This window comes from Melozone crissalis, unplaced genomic scaffold, assembly GCF_028551555.1.
Source record: "Melozone crissalis strain CALT ecotype California unplaced genomic scaffold, PUWL_Pcris_2 ptg000086l_1, whole genome shotgun sequence".
Taxonomy (NCBI): Eukaryota; Metazoa; Chordata; class Aves; order Passeriformes; family Passerellidae; genus Melozone; species Melozone crissalis.
In genome coordinates, this window is record NW_026535863.1 from 210,608 (window position 1) to 236,343 (window position 25,736).

A 25,736-nucleotide genomic window follows, 5' to 3' on the forward strand; every position below is an offset into this window, starting at 1 on the left:
ATCCAAACTGAACCTCCCCTTGCCCAGCTTAAGGCCATTTCCTCTTGACCTGTCCCTTGTCCCCTGGCAGCAGAGCCTGACACCTGACACCTCCTTTCCTCCCCTCTCCTGTCAGCGAGTTGTGCAGAACTAGCAGGTTCTCCCTGAGCCTCCTTTTCTCCAGGCTGAGCCCCCCAGGTCCCTCAGCTGCTCCTGGTTCTCCAGCCCCTTCCTCAGCTCTGTTCCCTTCCCCAAACACGCTCCAGCCCCTCAATGTCCTTCCCGAACTGAGGGGCCCAGAGCTGACCCCAGGATTGGAGGTGTTGCCTCACCACTGCCCTGCACAGGGGGATCAAGTCACGGCAGTGCCAGAGGACACAGGAGTAGGGAGAGCTGCTCCAGTGGCTGAGAGAGGCCAATAATTCCTACTTTTCCCATCTCTCCTTCTTGGCCAAAGCAGAAACAACAATACCACAATACCTGGAGATTCCCAGGAATCTCCAAAATTGCATCATCTCTACTCCCCCACCTTAAATGAGGCCAAACACACCTGCTCATGAAACAGTAGGAGTCTTTTAAAGCATCAAAACCCAGCATGGCAGGTGGAGCATTCTAGCTCCTTCATGGTGCTTCAGACCATTACTTATTAAAACAATTAAGTCACTGGAGAGCAACTTCTTTTGCATTCAGTTTTTGCTACCGAATGATTTGCTGCCCTTCAAAAAGAGCAGAGTATGTACTGTTAAATTCGGAGTGGAAAAGAATAAGCACTTTACAACTCAGAGAGGCTGCAAACTACTGGTTTGGGCAAGGCTTCAAGGCAGAAAGAGGATGAGGGGAGACCTTCTCACTCTCCATAGCTCCCTGACAGGAGGGTGGAGCCAGGTCGGGGTAGAGCTGGTTCCAGGGAACAAGTGATGGGACAAGAGGGAACACCCTCATCTTGTGCTGAGAGCTTTGCAAGCTGCCCGGGAATTTTCTGCAGGCACAGACACTGTTCCCTGATTCCAGCTCTGCCTGCCTGGGAAACTGACCTGGTATTAGGAATGTCAAGTCCCAGCTCCAGCTGCATGCAGGACCACAAGAGCATCCCCTGGGACATGTGAGGTCAGCCCAGCTCATGCAGCAGCATCAGGAACAACGTGAGCTTGGACCCTGACGTTTTAGGCCAGGTTGGACAGGCTTGGAGCAACCTGGTCTAGTGGAAGATGTCCCTGCCCATGGTAGGGGGGAGAATGAGATGAGATTTAAGGTCCCTTCAAACCCAAACCACTCCTTGATTCCATTAAATCTGGGGCAGAGTGGTTTGTCCTTGGAGCAACTTACACAGGTACAGTTTCTAAAAGAGCTGGAGAGGGACTTTGGACAAAGTCCTGGAGTGACAAGACAAAGAACTTCCCACTGACAAAGGGTGAGATGGGGTATTGGGAAGGAATTCCTCTCTTTGTGAGGATGGCGAGGCCCTGGCCCAGGTTGCCCAGAGAAGCTGTGGCTGCCCCATGCCTGGCAATGTCCAAGGTCAGGATAGGCGGAGCTTGGAGCGCCCTGGAATAATGCAAAGTGTCCTTGCCCATAGCGAGGCGTGGCACTGGATGGAATTTCAGGGCCATCGCACCCAACGCATCCCTCGCGCGGGCATTTCCCTCCTCACGACTGGGCAACCCTCCCACCGTCACTGCGCCTGTCAATCAGCGCCGGGGGCGAGGCCAGGGCATGGCGCACGCGCAGACACGTCCCTAATCGTCACCTCGTCCCGCCCTCCGCTGCCATTGGCCGGCGCGGGGCCGCCGCAGCCAATCGCGCGCGGGGAGGTGGTGGGGCCGAGCAAGATGGAGGAGTACGCTCGCGAGCCCTGGTGAGGGGATCCGGATCGGGGATCGGGAGTCGGGATCGGGGATCGGGGATCGGGATCGGGATCGGGATCTGCGAGCGCCAGGAAGGGGCGGTGCGAGGGAGCGGTGCGGGCGCACCCGCGGCTGCTCCTCGGGGCCGCTCCCCCTCGGGGGGGCGGGGTTGACCTTGGTGGGGCCCCCTCAGGGAGGCGGGGGAGGCCGTGCCGGCCGTGCCGCGGGTCCCGTTCGGAGCCTGGCAGCCAAACCCCTCCGCCGCCGAGCCCCGCGCGGCCTCCCGGAGCGGCGAGAGGCCGGCAGGGTCCTGCGGCCTGCACGGCTCACGCGCCTCCGGGGGCGGCGGGGCCTGCACTGACTGTCCCACGATCGGTCCTTCAGCAGCCCCTTCCTCGCCGCCTTGCCTCCGTCCCTCATCCTCAGCTTCCCTTCCAGCCTTCCCTTATCCTTAGTGCCTCCTCACTCTCAGTCCCCCATCATCGGCTTCCCTATCCTCAATTCCCGCTTATCCTCAGCTCCTCACATTCTCGGTCCCTTCCTCATCCCCCACAGGCTGCTCCCCTCCCCCTCTGCTCCCCATCTCAGATCATCTATCCTCAACGGCCCCTCATTCTTAGCTCGCCTCTTGTCTACCCCCGATGTACAGCCCCTCCAATCCTCAGTCCCCCGTTTATCCTCAGCCACCATCTCAGTCCCCCCATCCTCAGTCCTCCCTCTCATCCAAAGCCCTCCCAATTCTCAGTGCTACCATTTTCAGCCTCCCATCTCAGCCTTCCTTTCATCTACAGCCCACCTCACTCTCAGTCTCTCCCACGTCCCCCCTCAGCCTTCTCTCATCCGTAATTCGTCTTCAACCTTCCTTCAGTCCCCAAGTCCTCCCCCATCCTTGGCCCCCCAGGCTCCCCTCATGCCTCCCGTGGCCCTGCCCTTCTCCCTCTCCGTTTCCATAAGCCTAGCCTGGCCCCCTCCATGCCAAGCTGGCAATGTCTGAATCCTGTCATGGTTCAGCACTGTCTTCGTAGACCTACACAGGCACAAGGTTGTATTTGTAGTAGTAAAAGGATTAAATGCAAGCTCAGGTGCAGGGTTACTGAATCATGGGTGAAGTTTCTCATCATGGTGAGGAACTTGGGACGAGGACCTGGAATCACAGGCAGGACAGAGGGGAATGGCATGCCACTGCCAGAGGGCAAGGTTAGATGGGATAGTGGGAAAAAAATCTTCCCTGTGAGATGAGGCCTTGGCCCCGGTTGCCCAGAGAAGCTGTGGCTGGCCCATCCCTGGCAGTGTCCAAGGCCAGGTTGGACACTGGGGCTTGGAGCAGCCTGGGGTGGTGGAAGGCGTCCCTGCCTGTGGCAGGGGGAGGAATAGGATGAGCTTCAAGGTCTCTTCCAGCCCAAACCAGTCTGAGATTCTGCTCACCTTTGCAGACAAGAGACCTGTGACTGTTCATGAGGCTTTTCCCAAACTTTGCAGATTGCTCTGCTGACATGCATTAGGTTTGTCCATAAACATCACCTTTTCACAGCATGACATCTGGGACACGAGCAAAGTAAATAGTATTTATTAATAGATTGCTGTGGGCTCTGGGTAATCCCAGAATTACTTAGGTTGGAAAAGATCTCTCAGACCATCAAGTCGAACCTGTGACCCCACCTTGTCACCACACCAGAGCACTGAGTGCCATGTCCAGTCATTCCTTGAACACCTCCGGGGATGGGGATTCCACCACCTCCCTAGGCAGTCCCTTCCCCTGCTGACAGTCCTTTCTGTTGAGAAATTCCTCCTAGTAAAGTCCTCACCCTCCCCAGGCACAGCATGAAGCTGTGTCCTTAGTGCTGTGCAGTTGGGATGTTTTGCTGCCAAGCCATGTGGGGCTGTTGGTGTCCCCCATTGTTCTGGCTGCTGGTCACCCTCTGGTCCCTTCTGTTACCCAGCCCCTGGAGCTGCTGTCCTGGGCTCAGGCTGGGTCCCTGTGAACTGCTGGCACAGAGAAAAGGCTCCTTTGCTCATTTAAACTGTGGCAGCCTCTGTTTCCAGTTGTTATGCAGCCTTCAGGAGGGCTGCAGGATGCTGTGGGGCTTGGAGGGAGGACCCACCCCTCTCCCAGGCAGCCAGAGCTGGTGTGTGGCTGTCCCATAGCCTTGGGAAAAGGTGAAGTCTTGCCCTCTGCTCTCCTCATCTATGAGAAATTTCTGGTGCCATCAGGAGTAGGAACCCAACCTTATCCACATGTCATTTCCCTATAGTCAGGGCTCCCCTCCAAGTCAGGGAAACAATTAACAGTAATGTTTTGCTTGTAGATAAGTGCCAGATTAAGAATGAAATAATCTCTTTTCTTGTCCCCCAGTTCTTTATGAGGTCAGGCAGTGCCAGGGCTAGAGGTATTTTGTGTCAGCTCTGAGGGAGTTTGGAGGAGCTGACACATGCTGGCTGTGCTGGCATCAAAGATGTTCTCATTTAAAAGTTGCTCAGAAAAGTTTGGAGAGTAGTTTAAAAGGAAGATTAGGAACCCTGAAGGTAACAATTAATGAGGTTAAAGAGGGAAGCATTCTCTGATTGGGGTCTCATTAACAAGGCTTCAAGAACAAAGCAGCCATGATTTGTAGTTTGGAATCCCTTGACTTTATGGATAAGGGAAGCCCCCTTTATATACTCCATTTAGATTTCCAAAAAGCCTTTTAAAGAGATCACTCTCAAAGAGTTAACAAAGGAAGAGGGTTGGGATGTTTTATTCATAGCAGAGGAGATAAAAATCTGCACAGGAGATGTAAGAACAAAACAACAAAAAAATCCCTGAGAAAAATGTGAGTTTCTTTTCATCTTGGCATCTTGGACAAGAGTGTGTCTGGAAGCTTTTTCTGATGCAGGAAAAAGTGGAAGGAAAATAAACTGTTGAATTATTGAATGCAGTTAGGGCTGAGGGGGTTGTAACGAGATAAGATGAGACCATATGCAGGCATGGCAGACAAACAGGAGGTGGTGGAGGGTAAAATGCAACCCCCTGCTTCCTGAGGCCTTGTGGGTTTGGGACCTGGATGTGGCTGTCTCTGGGGACACTCAGTGGTGACACTTGGGTGTGCTCCTGGTATCTTGGGAACAACCCAGCGATCCAAGGCACGAAAGCAAAGCCCACGTTGTGACCTGTGCCCGCAGGGGTTCTCTTTGTAGGGGGCAGGGCTGGCTGCAGAGGAGGAGCTTTGGAAGTAGGTTGTGAACATGAAGAGCCTCGGAGAACACTCAGGGAGAGGGACTGAAAATTAGAGATACTTTCTCCAGGAAGAAAACACCCTGTGGCAAATGCTGCAGCACAGTGAGGGGGATTGATCACCCCTCGCTAGGGGAGGTCTGTAAGGTGGGGAAGTGGCAGGTCAGGGATGATGTCCTCATGTGCAGGCGCTGGAAGCTGTAGGGGCTCCTCAGGAACAGAAGCATGACATTACAAGTGAAATTGGAAGTGCTCATTTGATGCTCCTGCCTGACAGAAACACTGAGCTTGCCATGGTGCTCCCGTTTGTGACCTGCATGCTGTTGTAGGCTGATTTTTTTATTTTCTGATTATTGGCAGTGTAGGAGTTAAATTACCTGAGTGCTTGGCTGGAAGATCTAGATACAAGATGAAAGAAACCAAACAACTTTGTTATTCTGTGCTCTGAAATTACCCACAGTGACACTAGAAGTTAATGGCATCTTAAAGCTCACCTAATTCAAGAGTTTGGTTTGGAGTTGCAAGGCTCCAGTTCTTGGCAGAGGTTCTGAACCTGTAAGTAAGGGTCCCTTGTCAGATGATGACAGCCTGTGCTGCAGGAAGGTTCTATGCAAGGTTTTCCTGGCTGCTCTGTGGTGTTGGAGCAGGAATTGTGGGTGCTATACTTCTGAGGAGAGATCTCTTGTTGGAATGGACTTCAGAGATCCAGGATGCATCAGGAAAAACCTTTCCAGCTCAGCAAAGATGACTTTGAAGTCTCACTTAAATAAGCAGAGCTAATGAAAAGGACGAGTGATCCAAGAAAAAGTGTTTTGTGCCACCTGGGAACTGCGTCTCATGGAATTTGGTACCTCGGTTCTCTGTAGGTCAAGAGAAGAATGAGATCAGGGAATTTAAAGCTATTTACACTATGTAAATAGTGTAGGGCAGAGCTGGAATTCTTCAGGAGTTTTCCATGATGGAGGTATGTCTCTCTGCCTTGTGTGAGGAGTTCAGGCATTTCTGTATATTTGGTACTTCCCACTCCAGGGAAGTGGGCCAGGAGACTCTGGCAAAGGTTGAGTCTGTTTTGCTGTAATATTCTTGATTTTTTGTTGCTGCCTGCTCAGTTAGCTGAGATGGTGTAGCCACCAGGCTCAATCTTCACCCCAGTTATACCAGTGCTGAAGTGCTGGATCCATCCCACTCACTTACATGGTTTAACATGATGGGATTTAATATTTTCATCTCTATTTTTCTTTCTAGTCCCTGGAGGATAGTGGATGACTGTGGAGGGGCCTTCACCATGGGGGCCATAGGAGGGGGCATTTTCCAGGCTATCAAAGGCTTCCGAAATTCCCCAGTGGTGAGTAAAATCCTCTGCAGGTGCATTGACTGCAGTCCTGCCTCCACTGCCCTTCCCCAGGGAGTGTGGCAGTGAAGGGGAAGGGGAATAAATCCCTGTGCAGGGAGCAGGGCTGATTAAAGACCTCTGCATTGTTAATCCACGCCGTGAGAATCTGTCCTGGTTCAAGACCTTTCTTCATCTTTTGGGATAAAATTGCTGCTTCCGTGTTTGCTCTGGTGTCCGCAGTGGGACACTGATCGTGTGTTCCTCCCTAACTGGTGAACATTTCCCTCAGGATAGGAAGTGCAGCAGGAAAGATTCATCTGCCTGTGGTTCTGTCTGCATGGAGGGACATGAAGCCTAAGCTCTCCTTCCTCTCCTGGCCTTTCCCTTTCTTTTAAAACATAGAATGACTCAAAGAATTTTTTCTCCTTCAGATTTATATTAAAGGGTAAATTTTTCTTTAATTAATCTCTTTTTAATCATTGCCATTTTTATTAGCTCGATTTCTTAGTGCTCAGATTTGGTTTCAATGCAGGAGTGAGTAAACATGGAAGTGAAGTTTTGCTGATACAAGTCAGTTTTCACTTTTGGGATATCTACTGCAAAATCTTGGCCATAAACCCATTGCAGAGACATTTGATAAATTAAGATTCAGTTGCTGCTTGAACATTAATTTTAAAATTTCTCTGACTTCATAGATAAGGTATTTTTGATATTAGTCTGACTATAAGCTGTTGGTTTGAGGTGGGTTTAATAAATAACTGTTTCCAAACTAGTCAGATCCTGCAGACACTTCACTTGCAAAGGACTGTGTGCTTAATTAGAGTCTTAATTTTGCTTAAGACTTGCTAAATATACCTGTCCCCACTTCTGAGTGATTGTAACAAAAATAAAACTTGGTGGGTATTCTTTAAACTGTGTTAAAGTCTGGGAGAATGTGCAGTTGTTCTGTGGGGCCCTGGGTGACATGTTGAGTATTGGACTCTGGAAGGTTCAGCATGACTTTGCTTCTCTTGGCTACAAAGACACCTACAATTGCACCTGCAGGAACATAGGACAACTAGTGGGATTGCCCAGCATCTGGGAAGAAAAAATTATACCTGTGAAAAATCACTGCTTATCCTGATAAAATGTTACTGTAATGCCTCCTTCAGTCCCACTGGGACTGTGAACCCAGATTGTTTCCTGCCTGGTGACTGTAATTCCCATCTGTACCTGACAGGAATATTGTATGGAAATGATAAATAGTGAAATAGGTGTAAAGTACACTTTGTCTCAGCTCCTTACAGCTGCTGAGGGAGCTCAGAAATGTGTTGGGCCTGTGGCAGGGTTTTGCAATATAGATTCAGCTTGGCTGTAAGATTTGACTGTTTTCTTTTGACTGAATTCTTTATTTTAGGGTGTAAACCACCGGCTGCGGGGCAGTTTGACGGCAATTAAAACCAGAGCTCCACAACTGGGAGGTAATGAATTTTGGGGTTTTGTTACGCAGAATTGACTGTTGCTAGATAACAGAGTTTGGGAATGTAACATGGTGCAGCTAACTGACACCTGCGCTGAGTCTCAGCAGGTTTGTTGGCCCAAGCAATGAGAAAATACAGTTCTGATTTATCCAAAAGTGGTTTGGATGGGGAGGAAACTGTCCATGTTCCTGGAATGATAAGACAGCTGTAATAACTGGTCATATCTTAAACAGCAGAGCTCCCTGGAGCCTCTTCATGGTGTGGAAGGGGTTAAGATAAAACTAACTCATTACTAGTAGTGATCCAGCTTGGATGAAAAATAGAACTTGGGAATATCCATGCATGTGCTGTAGAATGAATGCCAAGCTCCTGAGGCCACAGGAGCAGGGTTGGGTGAAGTGTGAGGTGTGACATGACTATCCATCATTGTCTGTAAGGAAATATGTTAAAAATGGATAAATCTGGAAGTTCCCTTAGCTAATCTGACTTTGTTAGAATGAAAGTTCCATTATAATCACAGTTTGATAAATCTTCTGTAGTTAATTGTAGATCAGTGAGATCATATATAAAATGGGATGAGAGGCCAATGATGTCATGTCAAGTTGGAAATTTCCCTGTATTGATTTTAACCTGTACTTGGCTCTTTATGAGTTTGAATTTACTTCATGTCTTAAGGGAGCCCAGTAACACCACAACATCTGTTGTGCAGCATAACTAGCTTCTCTGCTCTCTTCAAAGTGGCTTTGGTTTGATTTGGAACAGGGAGCTTTGCTGTCTGGGGAGGTCTCTTCTCCATGATTGACTGCAGTATGGTCAGAATGAGAGGGAAGGAAGATCCCTGGAATTCCATCACAAGCGGAGCCCTGACTGGAGCCATTTTAGCTGCAAGAAGTAAGAAACTGGGGATATCAGTTGAAAATCTCCTATTCTCTAAATGTTCAGTTCTCATTGTATAGCAAAGCAACAGTCTGTGACACCCTAATTGGCATTTGCTGTCTCAGATGCTGAAAAATAATCTGAAACTTTTTTCCTGTGCTTAGAAAAGTAATAATCGGGCTCCCAAATGTTCCCAGTGTTCCTTGAAGGAAGGACGGGGGGAGTTGCCCAGTAATTATCCTTTAATGCAGCTTAATGGATGCAAATTTACTGCTCTGAGTCTGTTTTAGGAGAGATTAAGGCATGAAGAGGGTGGTGAGGCCCTGACACAGGTTACCCAGAGCAGCTGTGGCTGTCCCATCCCTACAAGTGTCCAAGGCTGGGTTGGATGGGGCTTGAAGCAACCTGGAATAGTGGAAGGTGTCCCTGCCCAGGGAGGGCGTGGAACAAAAGGATCTTCAGGGTCCCTTCCAGCCCAAAGCATCCTGGGATTCAGTGGATTCTAACATGCAGCAAAGAAATTAAGTGCTGGTTTGTGCTTTTCATTTCCAGATGGCCCTGTTGCCATGGTTGGATCTGCTGCAATGGGAGGAATTCTCCTGGCCCTGATTGAAGGAGCTGGAATTCTGCTGACTAGATTTGCCTCCACGCAATTCCCAAATGGTAAGGAGCCGGCAGAGGATATGTCACAAGGATTTGCTTTGCTGATGGGCCCCTGGCAGTCATCTTATCCTAGAGTGAATCTGCACTGCCCTGCCAGCTCCTGTGGCTGTGGAAAGCCAAGGAGGAGCTGCAGGTGCTGATGACATGAGATTATCTCCTGCTGGGAGATGGGGGGTAGCATGGCTGAGAGCAGGGATGTCCCTGCTGTCCCTGGCTTCTGCCACACACATGGTGGCAGAAGGATTTTATTCAGGGGTGAGACACAATGGTTTGAGGGAGTGGCAGGCAGCAAATTGTGCAAAAGAAGGGTGGTTCTGGCGGGCTGTGGTCTCTGTGGGGAACCCCCAGGTAAATGAGAAGATGAAGAATCTTCATGATTTCCAAAAAGGGTGGTGGTGATTCTCTTCTAAACTGCTTCAATATCTCACTGAGTCACTGTGTGTGAATGTTTCCTGTGGAAAATCCTAAATACCTCTGTCAAAGAATCCCAGACTGGTTTGGGGTGGCAGAGACCTCAAAGCCCATCTCATTCCACCTCCTGACATAGGTAGGGACACCTTCCACTATCCCAGGTTGCTCCAAGCTCTGTCCAACCTGGGCTTAGACACTGCCAAGGATGGGTCAGCCACAGCATCTCTGGGCAGCTGGGGCCAGGGCCTCACCACTTTCACAGGGAAGAATTCTGTCCCAATATCCCATCTAACCCTGCCCTCTGTCAGTTGGAAGCCATTCCCCCTTATTCTGGGGGATTCCAGGCCCTTCTCCAAAGTCCAGGCCCTTGTCCGAAGTCCCTCTCCAGCTCTCTTGGAACCTCTTCAGGCACTGGAAGGGGCTCTAAGCTTTCTGCTCTCCTGGTTTAACATTGACAGCTCTTCCAGCCTTTCCTCATAGGAGAAAATGCTCCACCTTATTTTGGGAAGAACACAAACCACTAGTGTTGGATGAGTAGCAGGTCACTAATTCCCAAGTGGATCCTCTCCTGGGTTTGTCGAACAATATTCTTCATCCAACCTATGACAATTTCTGTTTTTTAAAGATGCTTGAAAATTAATTTGCCTTGGAGAAAGTGTATCATCTGTCCATGACAATTAATTCTCTCTGGATTGTCCCACCACAGCTGTGTTACTCCCTCCAGCAGCAGGCAGTGGATCAGGAAGCTGACTCCACACTTGTTCCATTTCACTGATTGCTTTATTGTCGGGCAAGTCACCATGGTTAAACCTTTCCAGAGGGGCCAAGGTCACCTCAAAAGCACTGATGTGCAAGTTTCCAGCTCCTTTAGATGACTGGAAAGGTTTCCCTCTCCCTCCTCTGGTCGATTTCCCTGTTAGAAACTTTGTCTAGCGCTAGGTGTCCCTGCCCATGGCAGAGGGTAGAGCAAGATGAGCTTTATGGTCACAGAATTCACAGAATGACCAGGTTGGAAGATACCTTAAAGATCGAGTCCAACCCATGCCCCAACACCTCAAGTAAACCATGGCACTCAGTGCCACATCCAGTCTTTTTTTAAACACATCCAGGGATGGTGACTCCACCACCTCCTCAGACAGACCATTCCAGAACTTTATCACCCTTTCTGTAAAAAACTTTTTCCTAATATCCAACCTGTATTTCCCTTGATGCAGCTTGAGACTGTGACCTCTCATTCTGGCAGTTGCTGCCTGGTGAAAGAGACCAGCCCCACCTGACCACAGCCACCTTTCAGGAAGTTGTAGAGAAGTGATAAGGTCACCTCTGAGTCTCCTTTTCTCCAGGCTGAGCACCCCCAGCTCCCTCAGTTGTTCCTCACAGGGTTTGTGTTCCAAGCCCCTCGCCAGCCTCATTCCCCTCCTCTGGACATGCTTGAGTGTCTCAACATCCTTCCCAAACTGAGGGGCCAGAACTGGACACAGCACTCAGGGTTTGGCCTTGCCAGTGCCCAGTACAGGGGCAGAATGACTCCCTGCTCCTGCTGGCCACACCATTCCTGATCCAGGCCAGGAGCCATTGGCCTTCTTGGCCACCAGGCACTCTGCTGGCTCATGTTCAGCCTGCTGTCACCAGCACCCCCAGGGCCCTTTCTGCCTGGGCTCTGTCCAGCCACACTGTCCCCAGCCTATAATGCTGCAGGGGGTTATTGTGGCCAAAATGCAGGACTGGGCACTTGGACTTACTAAACTTCATCCTGTTAGACTCAGTCCATCCACTCATTCCAAGTCTCTCTGTAGAGCTCTCCTACCTTCCAACAGATGGACACATGATCCTAACTTACTGTCATGTGCAAATTTACTAATGAAAGACTCAATTCCTTCATCCATGTTGTCAATAAAGATATTAAACAGAACTGGCCCCAGCACAGACCCCTGAGAGACACCACTGGTGCCTGGCTGCCAGCTGGATGCAGCACCACTCACCACCACTCTCTGGGCCAGTTCTGAGCCCAGCACAGAGTGCTCCTGTCCCAGCCCTGGGCTGCAGCTTTTCCAGGAGTGTGCTGTGGGAGACAGTGCCAAAGGCCTTGCTGGTGTCCAGGCACACAACATCCACACAGCCTTTCCTGCATCCAGCAGGAGGGTCACCTGGTCATAGAAGGAGATCAGATTGGTCAAATATGACCCAACCCTCCTGAACTCCTGCTGGCTGGGTCTGATACCCTGGCCATCCTATAAATGCTGTGTGGTGACACTCAGTGTAAACTGTTCCATGACCTAACTGGGTACTGAGGTCAGGCTGACTGGCCTATGATTACCAGGATCCTCCTTCCCACCCTTTTTGTGAATGGGTGTCACATTGGCCAGCTTCCAGTCATCTGGAACCTCCCCAGTGAGCCAAGGCTGTTGGTGAATGATGGAGACTGGCTTAGCAAGCTCAGCTGCCAGCTCCCTCATCACCCTGGGGTGGATCCCATTTGCTCCCAGGGATTTATAAATATCCAAGCAGCTCAGCAGTTCTCTGACTGCCTCCTCTTGGATAATGGGGGGACCATTCTGCTCTCTGATATGACTGAGCAACCCAAAAGGACAATTATCCTGAAGGCAAGTCTTCTCACTAAAAACTGAGACAAAGAAGGCATTAAGCACCTCTGCCTTCTCCTCATCTGCAGTTTCTAAGTTCCCTTCTGCATCTAATAAAGAACAAACGTTAGTCTTACTCTTCCTTTTACCACGAATATATTTATAAAAACATTTTTTGTTATCCTTTACAAAAGTCGTCATTTAAAGTTCAAGCTGAGCTTTAGCATCTCTAATTTTTTTCCTACATGCTCTAGCAGCCCTCTTAAATACTACCTGAGAAACCTGGCCCTCCCTCCAAAGTTAATGCATCCTTTCTTGATTCCTGAGTTCCTTCAAAACCTCCCTGCCCATCCAGGCTGGACATTTGCCTCGTGGACTTGTCTTTTGGCACACAGGGACAGTCTCTTCCTGTGCCCTCAAGATTTCCATTTTGAAGCACATCCACCCTTCCTGAACTCCTTTATTTTTAAGGACTACTTCCCAAGGAACTCTCTTAATAAGTCCCCTGAATAGACCAAAGTCTGCCCTCCGAAAGTCCAGTGTAAAAGTCTTATTAGTGTTCCTCTTGACTTCACCAAATATTGAGAATTTTATAATTTCTTGATCAGTATGCCCCCAGTGGCCTCCAACCACCACATCTCCCACCAACCCATCTCTAGTTGAAAATAACAGATCTAACATAGTCCCTCCCCTGGTGGGCTCGCCCACCAGCTGCGACAACCCAAATCATTCCACAATTCTATGGATTCTATGAAACTCAGAGAGAAGTGGTTTGTCTTTGGAGCAGCTTGAACAGTGTACTTTCCTAAAAGAGAGATGAAGAGGGGTTTCAGACAAGGTCCTGGAGGGACAGGACAAGGGGGAATGGCTTCCCACTGCCAGAAGGCACAGTGAGATGGGATATTGGGAAGAAATTCTTCCTCTGAGGGTGGTGGCTCAGGTTTCCCAGAGAAGCTGTGGCTGCCCCAATGCTGGAAGTGTCCAAGGCCATGTTGGCTGGGGCTTGGAGCAGCCTGGGATAGTGGAAGGTGTCCCTGCCATGGCAGGGGGTAGAATTGGATAAGCTTTAAGGTCTTTTCCAAGCCCAACCAGTCTTTGATTCTATGTAACTTTTGAAACTTTTTATGAAACCCAAGCAGTTCCCGGGGTTATGATTCATTTTTAAGAGGGATTTATATAAACAAACCAGCTATGATTTCTATTAATAGGAAGAATTGCCTGCATTTTGGTAATTATTTGCCTTTTCCCCTCTCCCTCCTCCAGGCCCACAGTTGTCAGAGGATCCATCCCAGCTCCAGCCACCCCCATTCAGCGACTACCGACAGTATCAATGATGGTCCCCGACCACCTCCTCCCCCCTCCTCCTCCTCCTCCTGCTCCTCCTCCTCTTCCTTCTCCTCTTTTCTTTTCCTTCCCTGTCCCTGAGTGGTCCCACCTGGAGGATGTGGAGGGGGTTTGTACCTAACACCAGTGGTCATCCCTTACACACCACACAAGGAGGACCTGCAGCATTTCTCAACGTCAAACTGCTCAGGAGAACTTTTAGAAAAGAAAATCTATTTATTCCTGATATATTCCATTGCTGTAATGTTACACATGTCTGGTAGAATACAAGGAAGTTTGAGACGAGGACCAAATGGAGTCTTGTCATCCTTTGGACACAAACTGGAGTGAAAGTCTTGGAGTCTCCTCTGGGATGTTGTGCGTGCAGTGAACGCAGCTGGAATGTAGCCTTTTCCCTGTTAGATTTAGGTTATGGGGCTGGAGGGGGAAGCATTGCACCTGCTGCCAGCACGGCCTCCTGCTTCTCATCTCAGATCTTGGCCTGAGCAGAGTGACCATATCTGCTCTGTGGTTTTGTCCTTAAACTCCAGCTGTAGAAAGCCCTTCCCCTCTTGCCAGCAGTTACAGAATCACATCCAGTGAGTCTTTTTGTTGTAACTTGTTAATTAACTAATTGACACTGTTGCTTGCTGGCAGTTCTTGATAGTGTGGAGCCTGGGGGATTTCCAAAGCTGGCCTACATCCAAACAGCTCAGCAAAAGGACACCCTCACCCCTGGGGGATGGCAGGGACAGGTGGCACAGGGGCTCTAGTGGCTCTGCCTACACTCCTTCACCCATAGGTCAGGCAATGGCCTTCTACTGCCTGAACTGGGCTTTACTGTGCTGACCTCTGCCTCTCCAAACCCCCTGATAATCACTGTCCCCTGTGCACCAGGAGAAGCCTCTGTCTGGAGCACAGTCCTGCACTGCCTCCACCCAACCTGTGTGTGACACCTCTCCTGCCCTACTGAGCCACAAGGGAAGTCACAGTCCTGCAGCTGTCACCAACCAGGGCCATTTCCTGCCCTGTCACCACCACAATGCCCAATTTCCTGGTTTATTCCAGCCCAGCTCAGAGTCGACCGCAGCTGGAGGGATCCCACTGTCCTGGGGCACTACTGCCCTGCTCCTGGGGTGTCCAGAGCCCTCTCTTCCCCACCTCAAAAATGGACACAGGCACAGCAGTGACACTGAACTATTGACCTTTTTATTTCAATCAGCTACAGCAGCTCTACATTCCCTACAACACTATCCTTCCTCCCGACAGCGAGGGAGCCGAGGACTGTGGTGGCAGCGCGTTGTCTTAAAGCTTAGTATTAAATATTAAATATTCTTTCATTTATGTTTACATTACTTTGTCAAGGAAAACAGAACAAAACAAAAAGGACAATTAAAACTTTAAATTACATGAGTGTGTGCCCATGCCTGGGGCTGCCCCAGCCAGGCACTGCTGTGGGGGATATGCAGAACTCCTGGTGCGTGAGGAGCAGGATGTGCTCGGCTGTGTGGGAGCAGGGAGCTGTTCTCTGTGCTGTCGGAGCAGCAGGTGATCCCAGTGCAGCTAAAACACTGTCTGGAGGAGTCGGGAGTGCCCCTGCAGCCCCAGCGCAGTGCGTGGGGAAGGGGGTGAGGATTTGGTCAACAACTTTGCTAAAGGATTTATCCATTTCTTATTTTTTTTGTTTCTTTAAAAAAAAACCCAACAAACCAACAACCCCAAATGGTTTTGAGTCTTCCTTTGATTTTAGCAAAGACAAGAGTTTAAAAAGCACTTAGGAAGCTTGTACTAAAACCAGGCGCTCTCAGAGGAGAGAGTCATCTGTGCACCCCCCTTCCAGGCCGTAGCGGAATTCCTGCAGGTTGGACACCCCGTAGAAGTGGACAAAGGCTGCAGCCACCACCAGCACGTGGAAAATCTGATGAGACTGGAACTGCAGGGAAGCAAAAAAGCCTTTAGACCACATCAAAGGGGACAGCAACATTATCAACACCTCCTCTTCCGCTTCACTGCTCCAGGACCGTGCTCTGTGCTCTGCTCCCCATTCCTGCCCCCAGGAGCGATTTCCACCCCGTACTTTGCCCTGCCCACGCACAGAACCTGTTCAAGGTCTGGCTGCCAGCATGTGCTGAGGCACAGCTGGACACCCCCAGCCTCCAGCCCCTCAGTGCCCCCTCCCCTGACCCCAGAGCTGCCCCCAGACAACCTGTTCACCCCCACACTCACCCAGATGTCAAACTTGCCCGGGAAGAAGCGCTCAGGGATGCGGGCAGCGTAGAGCCCAGCGCCCGTGATGTACATCACAGCCATGAGGAAGAACCAGCCCATCTGCCCCACCGTGGTGGCCTTCACAAAGCCCTCGGCAATGGTGAAGTGCATGGTGGGCACAACCCCACTCAGTCCCAGCCCCAGGAACACGCCTGCGGCCCAGAGAGGAGGTCAGGGAAAGAGCTCAAGTGTGGAGGGGGAGCCACTCCTCCCACCAACTCCCCTTGATCCCTCATCCTGTGCTAGGAAAGCATCTTTTCTTCACTGAATTCATAGAATTTGTCAAGCTGAAAAGGACCCATATGGATCATTGTGTCTAACTCTTAGCCCTGCACTGGAGTCCCCCAGACAATCTCACCCAGTGCCTGAAAGCATTGTCCAAGCACTTAAACCTCTCCAGTCCTCATGGCACTTATCCTTCACAAAATGAGGGGCCCACAGCTCCACATCCCAGGTAAACAGCCCCGATGCTCACTGGGCAGAACCCACCCAGTGTTTCTTATGCAGGACTGCAGCAGCTCCCGCTCCTGGCTACGGGAATGGACGTTTTGGAAGGTGCCAGCCTTTTGGACTGCACCAGGAACACAGCTACCCCTTCCAAGAAAGTAATTTCTTGCAGCTCCTGAGAAGGACCTCAGCAGTAGCTGAAATGTTCAACTCTGGCGTCTGATGAGTTGGCAGAGAACAAGGGGCACCATAGTGACACTGGCCTGGGGAGGCTCTGGGTGGCATTCAGCTGGATCCTGCTCATGCTGGGGGCACAAGATGAAGTGGGGAGGAGCCATGGGGATGTGAGTCCTGCCTGTCCCCTGCCCTCATCTGAGGGCTCTCAGGTGGCCTCTGTCTCAGCTTGGTCCTTCCTCACTCATGTAGCCAGGACAGTTACTGAGAGACATTTGCTTCAGGACCCCTGGGAGCTGGGGAGGGAAGTGTCTCCTGGTGCTCAGCAAGGCTGATGGGATCTGCCATCAAGATTGGGGTAAACTGGGGTGTGGGGCTGGAGGCAGCCCCCCACTCCACCCCCAGGAAGGCAGGGACCAGCCAGCCTGGTAGGCAAGAGCTCAGGAATGCCTTCCTGCTCCAGCCCAGCTGATGGTTCCTGCTGCTAAACTGCTTCCCAGAGAAGGCAGAAAAGGCACAGCCCCAGCCTGCCCAGGGCTATTTTTAAACTCCAAGCCTCAGGCTCTGCTCAGGAGATGAATCCCCAGTGCAGCAAGAGAAGACAGGAGGCCACTCCCTGCAGTCCTGTGTGCTGCTCAGGGGGAATGAATCCTCCAGGTGCCCAGAGCTTCTCCCAAATGGGATCGGCCCAAAGTGCCTCCCAGGACTCGGGGGAGGAGGGAGCTCCTACCTGCTCTGGTCTGCCTGTGCTTGGGGGTAGCAAATCGGTCCCACTGTGCCACAATGATGGCAGAGATACCCAAGACACAGACGATGGAGAGGTAGATGAGTCTTGGCTGTGGGGAGCAGTAGAACGAGTAGTAGAGCCACGGGACGAAGCTCCCCATGATCAGCAGTGCAATTCCTGAATAATCCAACCTGCAGGCAGGGTGCAATGACAGAGAGCCACAGGTGAGCCCCAAAATCCACCCCCTCCATGTGTGGGAACTGTCCAGCCTGCACCTGAGTGGAGTCACTGGGCAGGAGGGGTGTGCTGGGCAGGTGTGACAGGAGAAAGGGCCTGGGCACAGTGGGAATGCTGGGGGGTGGCAAGAGGAGGATGGAGCTCAAAGCACTGGGAACAAATCCCTGTGCACATGGATCTGTGATCCTCTACTCATCTCACCACAGAAACATGGCCCCTAAACTGCCCCCATTGCCTTCCCAGCAACACAAGGGCATTCCTGCTGGATTTGTTCTGGAGACAGAATCCCACGGGATCTCTGGCGGTTGTGCAAAGGGGATGGGCAGGAGTCCCAGCAAGCAGCACCCAAATAAATGCCTTTAACAGCCATATGGGAGCAGAACGTCACTTGAGAGCCTCACTGCAAAGGCTGATGGGAGCTTGACCCTTGGAGCAGCCAAGGAACAGGCATAAACCACTGACCAGCCTTCCCACTCTCCCGGGAATCTGTTTGTGTTTCTTCTTTCCATTTGGCTTCAGTCCAAACTGGATCCAAACCAAAAGTTTTTAAAAGCACCCAGTAAACTGGAACCTGCGAAACCAGCCGTGGCCCCCAGCTGCCCCATGAGAGCGAGACCCCTCCTCAATTCACTACTGTAAGGGGCATAGAGCCTGTTCCCTTGGGAGCACAGAGGCCATTCCTGTGGGAGCCAGGATCCTGTTCCCTTGGGAGCTGCAGGGTCCCAGGATCTTTATCATGCACCCGAGGCCCCTGACCTGGTACATTTCAGGTGGTCAGGCAGAACCCTCCAGAACCCTGTTATGGTTCCCCTCAGTTCCATGCTGGATTGGGTTGACGCTCTCTTACCCCAGGGATAGAACATTTGGGAATGCAGTGCTTTCCAAGAGGAAGTGCTGCAAAAACCCAAAACCTCCCAGGAGACCACACAACCACACTCATGCTGACTCACTTTGAAAAAGTGCGTGAGACCTTCTCTGAGTGACAGTACACAGTGTGGAAAAGCCAGGAGAAGCTGAGGCACAGCACTGCTCCCAGGAAGAACATCCCAAACACCACCTTCTCTTGGAGAGGGGCCATAAAGTACATGTTGGGCCGCAGCATGGTCAGGATCCCCAGGCAGAGGAACAGAACAAACCCTGCAGGAACACACGGAGAGGAAAGTCAGGGGGACAGGTGGGAATTTCAGCAAAGCCAGGATAAGAACAGCCCTGGCCATGCTCCTGGAGGTGCTGGATGTATCCCAGGGGTGCTCAGTAACCCACCAAGGGGTCTTTGGCTGAGGCCTTTCTTTGTGCAAACAAGAAGGGCTGGGGTCAGGGGAAGGGGCAGGCACAGGGCAAAGAGTTGCTGAGCTGCTGTTTCACAGGGTCATGGAATCACAAACTGGTTTAGGTGGGAAGGGACCTTAAAGCTCACCACATTCCACCCCCTGCCATGGCAGGAACACCTTCCGCTATCCCAGGTTGCCCCAAGCCCTGTGCAACATGGCTGTGGACACTTCCAGGGATGGGGCAGCCACAGCTGCTCTGGGAAACCTGGGCTGGGGCCTCACCACCCTGAGAGGGAAGAATTTCTTCCACTCCCCCATCTATCCCTGCCATCTGGCAGTGGGAAGCCATTCCCCCTCTTCCTGTGACTCCTGGCCCTTGTCCAAAGTCCCTCTCCAGCTCTCCTGGAGCCCCTTTAGGTACTGGAAGGGGCTCTGAGGTCTCCCTGGAGCTTTCTTCAGGCTAAGTACTTCCAGCATTCCCAGCCCAGCTCCAAAACAGAAGAGCTCCAGCCCTCAAAGCATCTCTGCGGCCTCCTCTGACTCATTTCAGAGGAACATCCTCTGAGGCTCCCCTGTTTTGCCCAGGACACATTTCCCTGTCCCACTCCTGCAGAGGCTGAGCCAGCCCTGGTCCCGCTCTCCCAAAGGGCTCCAGGCACTCCATGTCTGATCATCACACATGCACAGCATCTGCACAGGAGCCCTGGGCATTGAGAGGCACCGGCACCAAGCCCGTTCTGACCCTGATGCAGGATGTGAGTACCTCCAGCCCCAGGGCTCCCCCTTCCCCACAGTCACCCAGCAGGTGTGTCCAGATGTTGCCGGTCTCAGTGTGAATGCGGAAGATGCTGCGGAAGCAGGCGCGGAAGGAGGGCATGGGGGGCCGGTGTCCGTGCAGGAGGTAATCGTTGTCCTTTAGCCAGTCGGGCAGCACGTCGTACGGGATCACGCGCCAGCGCCCTTCCCACACCTGCAACACACCAGGGCATCAGGGCAGCCCCGAACCCACGGCAACAGCCCAGCCCCGGGATGCTCCTCAGGGAGAGCAAGTTTGGCTTCCCTGACATCAGGTGCCCTGTGGGACCCTGTAAGGCACTCACCCACATCCTGCCCTTTGCTCTCCAAAACCTCCCAGGCAGTGATTGTACCCCCACCTCAGCTCCCACAAAGACTGAGCAATTCCAGGACTCCCCAGGAAGCCAGGGGTGATTAACAGCCTCAGATTTAACCCTTCCACATCCACAGACTGTTCCCTGCAGTGGGAATTCCCATTTGATCAGGGAAGAAGCACAGGAGCCACAGTGACTGCAGGCACTGGGTGACACCTCAGCTGGCACTTGGACCCCTGGGCCCCATCCAGGCCTGCAGGAACATCTGAATTGCTCCCAGGTTTCCACTCACCATGACTGGGCCAACCCCCATCCAGCCATCCCCTTCCTACACCATTCCCAGGGATGCTGCTGGAAGCAGCCCAGCAGAGCTGGAGCCAGGTGCAGCCACATGGAGCTTTATGTGGACACATCCTGTCACCCCAAACCCAGGGATTGGAAAATCTGCTCCAAAATCAAGACTAGGGGACCGCGACAAGCTCCGGTACCTTGTACACAAACTCTTCCATCTTCTCCATGGCATGGTGAGCCTGCAGAGGCAGGGTCAGCACTCGCACCACCTCCTCCTCCTCCTCACGGGCCACTGGGCATGGTGGGTCCTCGGCCTGCAGCGAGAAGAGCCAGGAGGGAATCGCTCCAGCCCCCGGGAGAGGAATCATCCCTGCCCTTCTGAGAGCACCGGGCGCTTCATCCCTCTGACAGGATGGGCAGGACCTGCCTGTCACCCTCGTTTATACAACACACTGCTGCCTGACCCATCCCGGGCATGCTAATCCCAGATTTATCCTGTCGAAAAGTGGGACTAGCACCAGGGATCTTCATCCCTACAACCAAGGCTGGAATGGCCGCTTGGCCCAGCCGGGAGACCCGAGCTGGCCCGCCCAAGCAGAGGCAGCTCCGAGCTGGGAACGCTCTGGGTCCCGGCACAGCTCCCGCTCTCCTCAGCCGGGAAGGAATTCCGGAAGGCGATTCCCGGCCCTGTGGAAATGCTGGGGCACTGGAAACAGCCGGTACAGACACAGCGATCCCGGTGACATCTCTGGGAAGGACTATCCCGGCTCCATGCCTGCTTGGCAGGAGCAGTTTAGGCCTGCTCGGAACACGGACCGGCCCGAGGAGCAACACGGAGCACTTCTCCTCTAGCTCTTAATGGGATAACACGCGGATTCCCGGCATAATCCGCGAAGACGGAGCGAGGAGACTGAGCGTGGCTCGGGATCCCCTCCCGCCCCGGGCTCTCGGAGGGGCTCACGCTGGCCGCGCCGGTGGCTCCTTGGTCCCCCTTCTCTTCCAGGAGCGGCCCCAGCTCGGCGAGCTCCAGGTGCGCCCGCTCCCGCTCGCGGTCCCGCTCCCGGTCTCGGCCGGCGGCCGCAAGCCCGCTGCCGGCCCCGGCGGGGGCCTTGCGGGACGCCATCGGGGCGGCGGCTGCGTGCGGCTCCGAGGCAGCCGGTGAAGGTCCCTCCGCGTCCTTCTGCCGCCGCGCTGCGGGGGAAAGAAGCACAGAGTTACCGGGACCGAGGGGGCCGGCGGCAGGGCTCTCCCCGGGGGCTGGAAGCAGCGGACGCCCCGCTCCCCCGCCCGTCCCTCACCGGCCGCTACATCCCGCGGGCGGCGGCGGCGGCACCGGAAGCAACGCTGAGGGAACAGGAACGCACAGCGCTGGTTCCGGCCTCGGGGCCACGCCCCCGCCAGGGCCCCGCCCCGAAAAAGGATGCTCTATGATTGGTCGAGATCACTGTCTGTCTCTCTTTTCTCCCGCCCCAACGGCCTCCGCCCGCTGCGATTGGACGAGCCGCCGCGCTGGGGTGCCGGCGGAAGCCGCTCTGGCCGCGCGGCGCAGCTCTGTGGCTGCACGCTCCGTTGCCCCCTGGTGGCAGCCCGGGGTACCGCGGGGGACAGAGCCCCGAGCGCCCCGGGTGACACCTCGGTGACACTGACACCGCCGTCCAGAGGAATTATCGGTCCCCGAGATGAATTCTCTCACCTCTTGCAAACGTAACTGTCATAATTCAATTTCTCCATCAGAAGATGCTGTGATGAAGAACTTTGTGTTTCAAGCATTGAGTAAAGTCACATCGCCAAAACAAATATGCATTAGGCAGGCAAAGAATATGCTTTAGATATGCGAGTTCATGTAAATTTTACTGTATTTAACCTTTTACCCCTCGGTGTGCTTGATTTGTGGAAACCTCCTCTTTGTACCGGGTGCAGAATAAATAATGTTTCCTTTCTAACGTGACTCTGTGTTTAGAGAGCTCCTAAAGTAGGCAACAAGAGGAAACAGACCCTGTCATCCACCTGGGATGTCCCTGCGTCCCAACAGCCGATAGCCCTGCAGCACCACCTGCCCGCCCACGTGTGCCCATTGAGGGCTTTCCCGAACGGCCACAGCAATTATCAAAGGCCGAGGTCACCCCTGGCCTGGTGGGGTGGCTCGTCTTTCCCTGCCCACAGGTTTAATTTCCTTGGCTGACAAGAGCAGGAGACTCCCAGCCGCCGGCTGCACAATGGTGGATCCTGTTCCCCATCAATCATTCATGGCCTTGCTGCTGGAAGAGATTTCTTGGGGACTGCTGGAGTAGCAAGGGGGGAGAGATTTTCCGACCTTCGTGATGTTATATAGGTGCTGGCAGCACCTGGGAAGGTTGGAGGTACCTGGGTCGCCCACTGTCCCTGCAGGGTGAGTGGTGTGGGGGCTGAAAGGGACACAGGATTTAGAGGGGACATGGCTTTGGACGGGACATGGAATTTGTAGGGGACACACGATTTGGTGGGGACACAAGGTCTGTAGAGCACATGGGTTTGTAGGGGACACAAGATTTGGAGGGGACACAGGGTTTAGACGGGACAGAGGACTGGAGACATGGGGTTTGAAGGGGACGTGGTTGGAAGGGGACACGGATTTGGAGAGGACACAGGTTTGGGGCTTTTTGGGGTGTTGTGGGAGACGGTGGGGATAGAAGATGATGTGGGAATTTTGGGACGCTGCATCCCCCCACATTCTGCTGGAGCCATGGGGTCCAGGACAAGTCAGGGTTGGCTGTGGTCAGGGCTCTGCTCTCCTCTCTGTAGGGACAAATACTGCCGTGTGTCCCCTCCCGGTGTCCCCATGGGTGTCTTGAGCTGCATGAAGTACCTGATGTTCATCTTCAACGTGCTGGTGTTTGTGAGTCCCCCTGGGCCCTGTGGTGTGCAGGGGTGGAGGGAACCTGTGCCTGGGGACCAGTAACTCCAGCTGGCTCAGGGGTGGGTGACACCAGTCCCAGGGAGGGAACCAAGGGCTGAAGCATCCCCCATCCACATGGGGTGACATTTCTGCCTGGCTCAGGGGTGGGTGACATCCATTCCCAGGGAGGGGACCAAGCCTGGGACATGCCCTGAGCCCGTGATCATCTCCTGACCACCCCTGCAGGCTGGGGGAACGTGCCTGGCAGCCATGGGAGTCTGGGTGGCCGTGGACCCGGCTGGTTTCCAGGGCATCGTGGCCGCCAGGGCTGTGCTGAGCGCGGGTGCGTGGCTGCTGCTGGCCGTGGGCATCGCCCTGTCCCTGCTGGGCTTCCTGGGCTGCTGCGGGGCCCTGCGCCGGAGCCGCCCGCTCCTGCTGCTGGTGAGAGAGGGCAGATGGGCGGGAAGGGCTGCAGGATATGGCCAGGGGGCTCTGGGGGCAGGAGTCATGGGCTGAATGGGGGCATTGCTGGGATGCAGGTGCTCCTGGGGGAGCGAGGAGCTGGTGCTCCACATCCTCAACATGTCCTGCCATCCACTCCCCACCTCGTGAGTCTCAATTTAGAGCCCAGAGGATTTATAAAGCCACCAAGTAGGGTCAATTCTCTCTGAAGCCACTGGCTTCTCTCACATGGCATTTCCAAGATGACCCCGCTGCTGGTAAGGGGCAGAAAAACACCTGTCTGAATACCAGAACCCCCATTTCTTCGGCATCATCAGTTCCTTGCAGACACTGCTTGTTGTTAACCCCTGTCTTGCAGCCACAGTGGTCAGAGATGTGGCATCCATCCCCAGGAGCTGTACTCGTGTCCCTGGTCTCGGGGACACAGGGCACAGGCAGGGATGGTGCAGAGGAGGGCTGGGATGATGTGAGCAAGCTGCTGGTGGGATCAGGCTGGTCTCTGACTCCTTCACCTGCTGCCTTCCAGTTCTTCATCCTCGTCAGCCTCATCTTCCTCATGCAGCTCATTGGGGCCGTTCTCTTCCTGGTGCACTGGAAACAGGTACCAACACCATCCCCAGTGTCACCAGCCTCCCTCTGTCATGCCATGGCCATGGCTCTGAGTCCACCAGGCAACTGGGGCTGGTGGAGGGACACCCTTCCCCTCACCTCCATCATCAGCAGCACAACACAAACTGCAAAGCAGGTGGAGGGGATCCACTGGGTGCCCAATTCCCCTCAAAGGGAGCTAGTCCTGAGCAGAGTGGGAGAGGAACAGTCCCAACCCTGGCACCAATTCCACAGGTCCAGCCTGAGCACTTCCTGTCTGAGTTGCAGAGGAACTATGGTGGGGACGAGGGTGCTGAGGTGTTCTCCACAGCCTGGAACACCCTCATGGTCACGGTGAGCAGCTGGGAGGCTCCTGGGGCATGCACAGGATCCACCAAGGGTGACCATGGTGATGATGTTTCCCTTCTGTTCCAGTTCTCGTGCTGTGGTGTTTTAGGACCCGACGATTTTGGGAATGGCTCCCGCTTCCAAGAGCTGCACCCAGGGATGCCATGGCCACGGGCATGCTGTGCCCGGGATGGGCTTCTACAGGCGGGAGAGCTCCTGGGCTGGGAGCAGTGCCAGGACAGAAGCCCTGGCTACATCCATGAGCAGGTACGGCACAACTGCTGAGTCTGTGTACATGTCCCAGCCTCAGCCAGGCTCACGGAGGAGAGCATGAGGGACAGAAACTAGGGACATTGCCTGGTTGTGGTTCTACAGTCCAGTGGCTCCCAAAGTCTTCAGCTCGTCCTGCCCCACAGGGGACCCCCCCATCCCCCTGAAACCCAGTCCCCCTCTGGGCTCCCAGTGGCCATGGGGAGCATGAGAGAGCCCTTCCCTCCTCTCTCTGCCCCAGGGCTGCTTCTCTACCTTCGGCAAGACCCTGCAGAGGTACATCTCCCTCCCTGGGACCTGCAGCTTAGCCGTGCTGGGCATTGAGGTAATGAGGGGGGCCGGGGACAGGGCAGGAGGAACATCCACTCCTTGTGGCAGGGGGTTGCTCAGTGAGCACAGAGAGCACAAATGGGCTCAGGTCTGTCTTGGGGCACAGAGCCTGCTCTCTGCTGCAGATAGGGCAGGGGAAGGAACAAGGAAGGGTTTGTTTTACTCCCCCTGGGTCTCCTTGCCCTGGTGTCCCTGTGCAGCACCAGGAGAGCTCGAGGGGCACAGGATGGCCCCAGGCCAGGGATCCTCCAGCCCCTCCCTGCCCCTGGCCTGGCCCGGCCCTGCTATGGGGCTGACCCTTTCCCATCTCCATCATTCCAGATCTTTGCCATGTTCTTCGCCTTCTGCCTTTACTACAACTTTGACTGAGTGGGACAGGGACACGCCCAGGGCTTTGGGAGCAGCTGAGGCCTCAGCCTTTCATCACCCAGCAGAGATCAGCTCATCACTGTAAAAACGACTCAGACCCCGGGCGGGAATGACCAAATAAAATTTAATTAGAACCTGATAAGTTACAAAGCAAAGAGGGGACAGCGCTAGGAGCATAGTGACACTCTCTCTGCTCACCAGAGGCTCAGCTCACAAAATGGCATCTTTGCCTTTTATACACTCCAGGTTGCATCAGCCACATTAGTATTCATACACAGTCCTTCTATG

General features: G+C 53.3%; 3 protein-coding genes across 3 annotated transcripts; 2 read left to right on the forward strand and 1 right to left on the reverse strand.

Annotated features, from left to right (window-relative positions):
• Window positions 1-1,746: 1,746 nt before the first annotated feature.
• TIMM17A (translocase of inner mitochondrial membrane 17A) lies at window positions 1,747-14,774 on the forward strand. The gene is made up of 6 exons (XM_054290653.1): window positions 1,747-1,834; window positions 6,280-6,379; window positions 7,764-7,827; window positions 8,590-8,718; window positions 9,256-9,366; window positions 13,623-14,774. The coding sequence occupies exons 1-6, from the start codon at window positions 1,809-1,811 to the stop codon at window positions 13,691-13,693; spliced, it is 501 nt and encodes a 166-aa protein (XP_054146628.1). The 5' UTR covers window positions 1,747-1,808; the 3' UTR covers window positions 13,694-14,774.
• A 95-nt stretch (window positions 14,775-14,869) lies between these two features.
• On the reverse strand, window positions 14,870-21,465 carry ADIPOR1 (adiponectin receptor 1). Its single transcript, XM_054290646.1, has 7 exons — window positions 21,168-21,465; window positions 20,404-20,520; window positions 19,605-19,776; window positions 18,486-18,672; window positions 17,302-17,489; window positions 15,909-16,102; window positions 14,870-15,615 (listed from the first exon to the last, which is right to left on the reverse strand). The coding sequence occupies exons 1-7, from the start codon at window positions 21,327-21,329 to the stop codon at window positions 15,487-15,489; spliced, it is 1,149 nt and encodes a 382-aa protein (XP_054146621.1). The 5' UTR covers window positions 21,330-21,465; the 3' UTR covers window positions 14,870-15,486.
• Window positions 21,466-23,024: 1,559 nt separating this feature from the next.
• LOC128946740 (tetraspanin-18-like) lies at window positions 23,025-25,448 on the forward strand. The gene is made up of 7 exons (XM_054290684.1): window positions 23,025-23,081; window positions 23,328-23,522; window positions 24,070-24,144; window positions 24,420-24,485; window positions 24,567-24,746; window positions 24,991-25,074; window positions 25,401-25,448. The coding sequence occupies exons 1-7, from the start codon at window positions 23,025-23,027 to the stop codon at window positions 25,446-25,448; spliced, it is 705 nt and encodes a 234-aa protein (XP_054146659.1).
• Window positions 25,449-25,736: the final 288 nt, after the last annotated feature.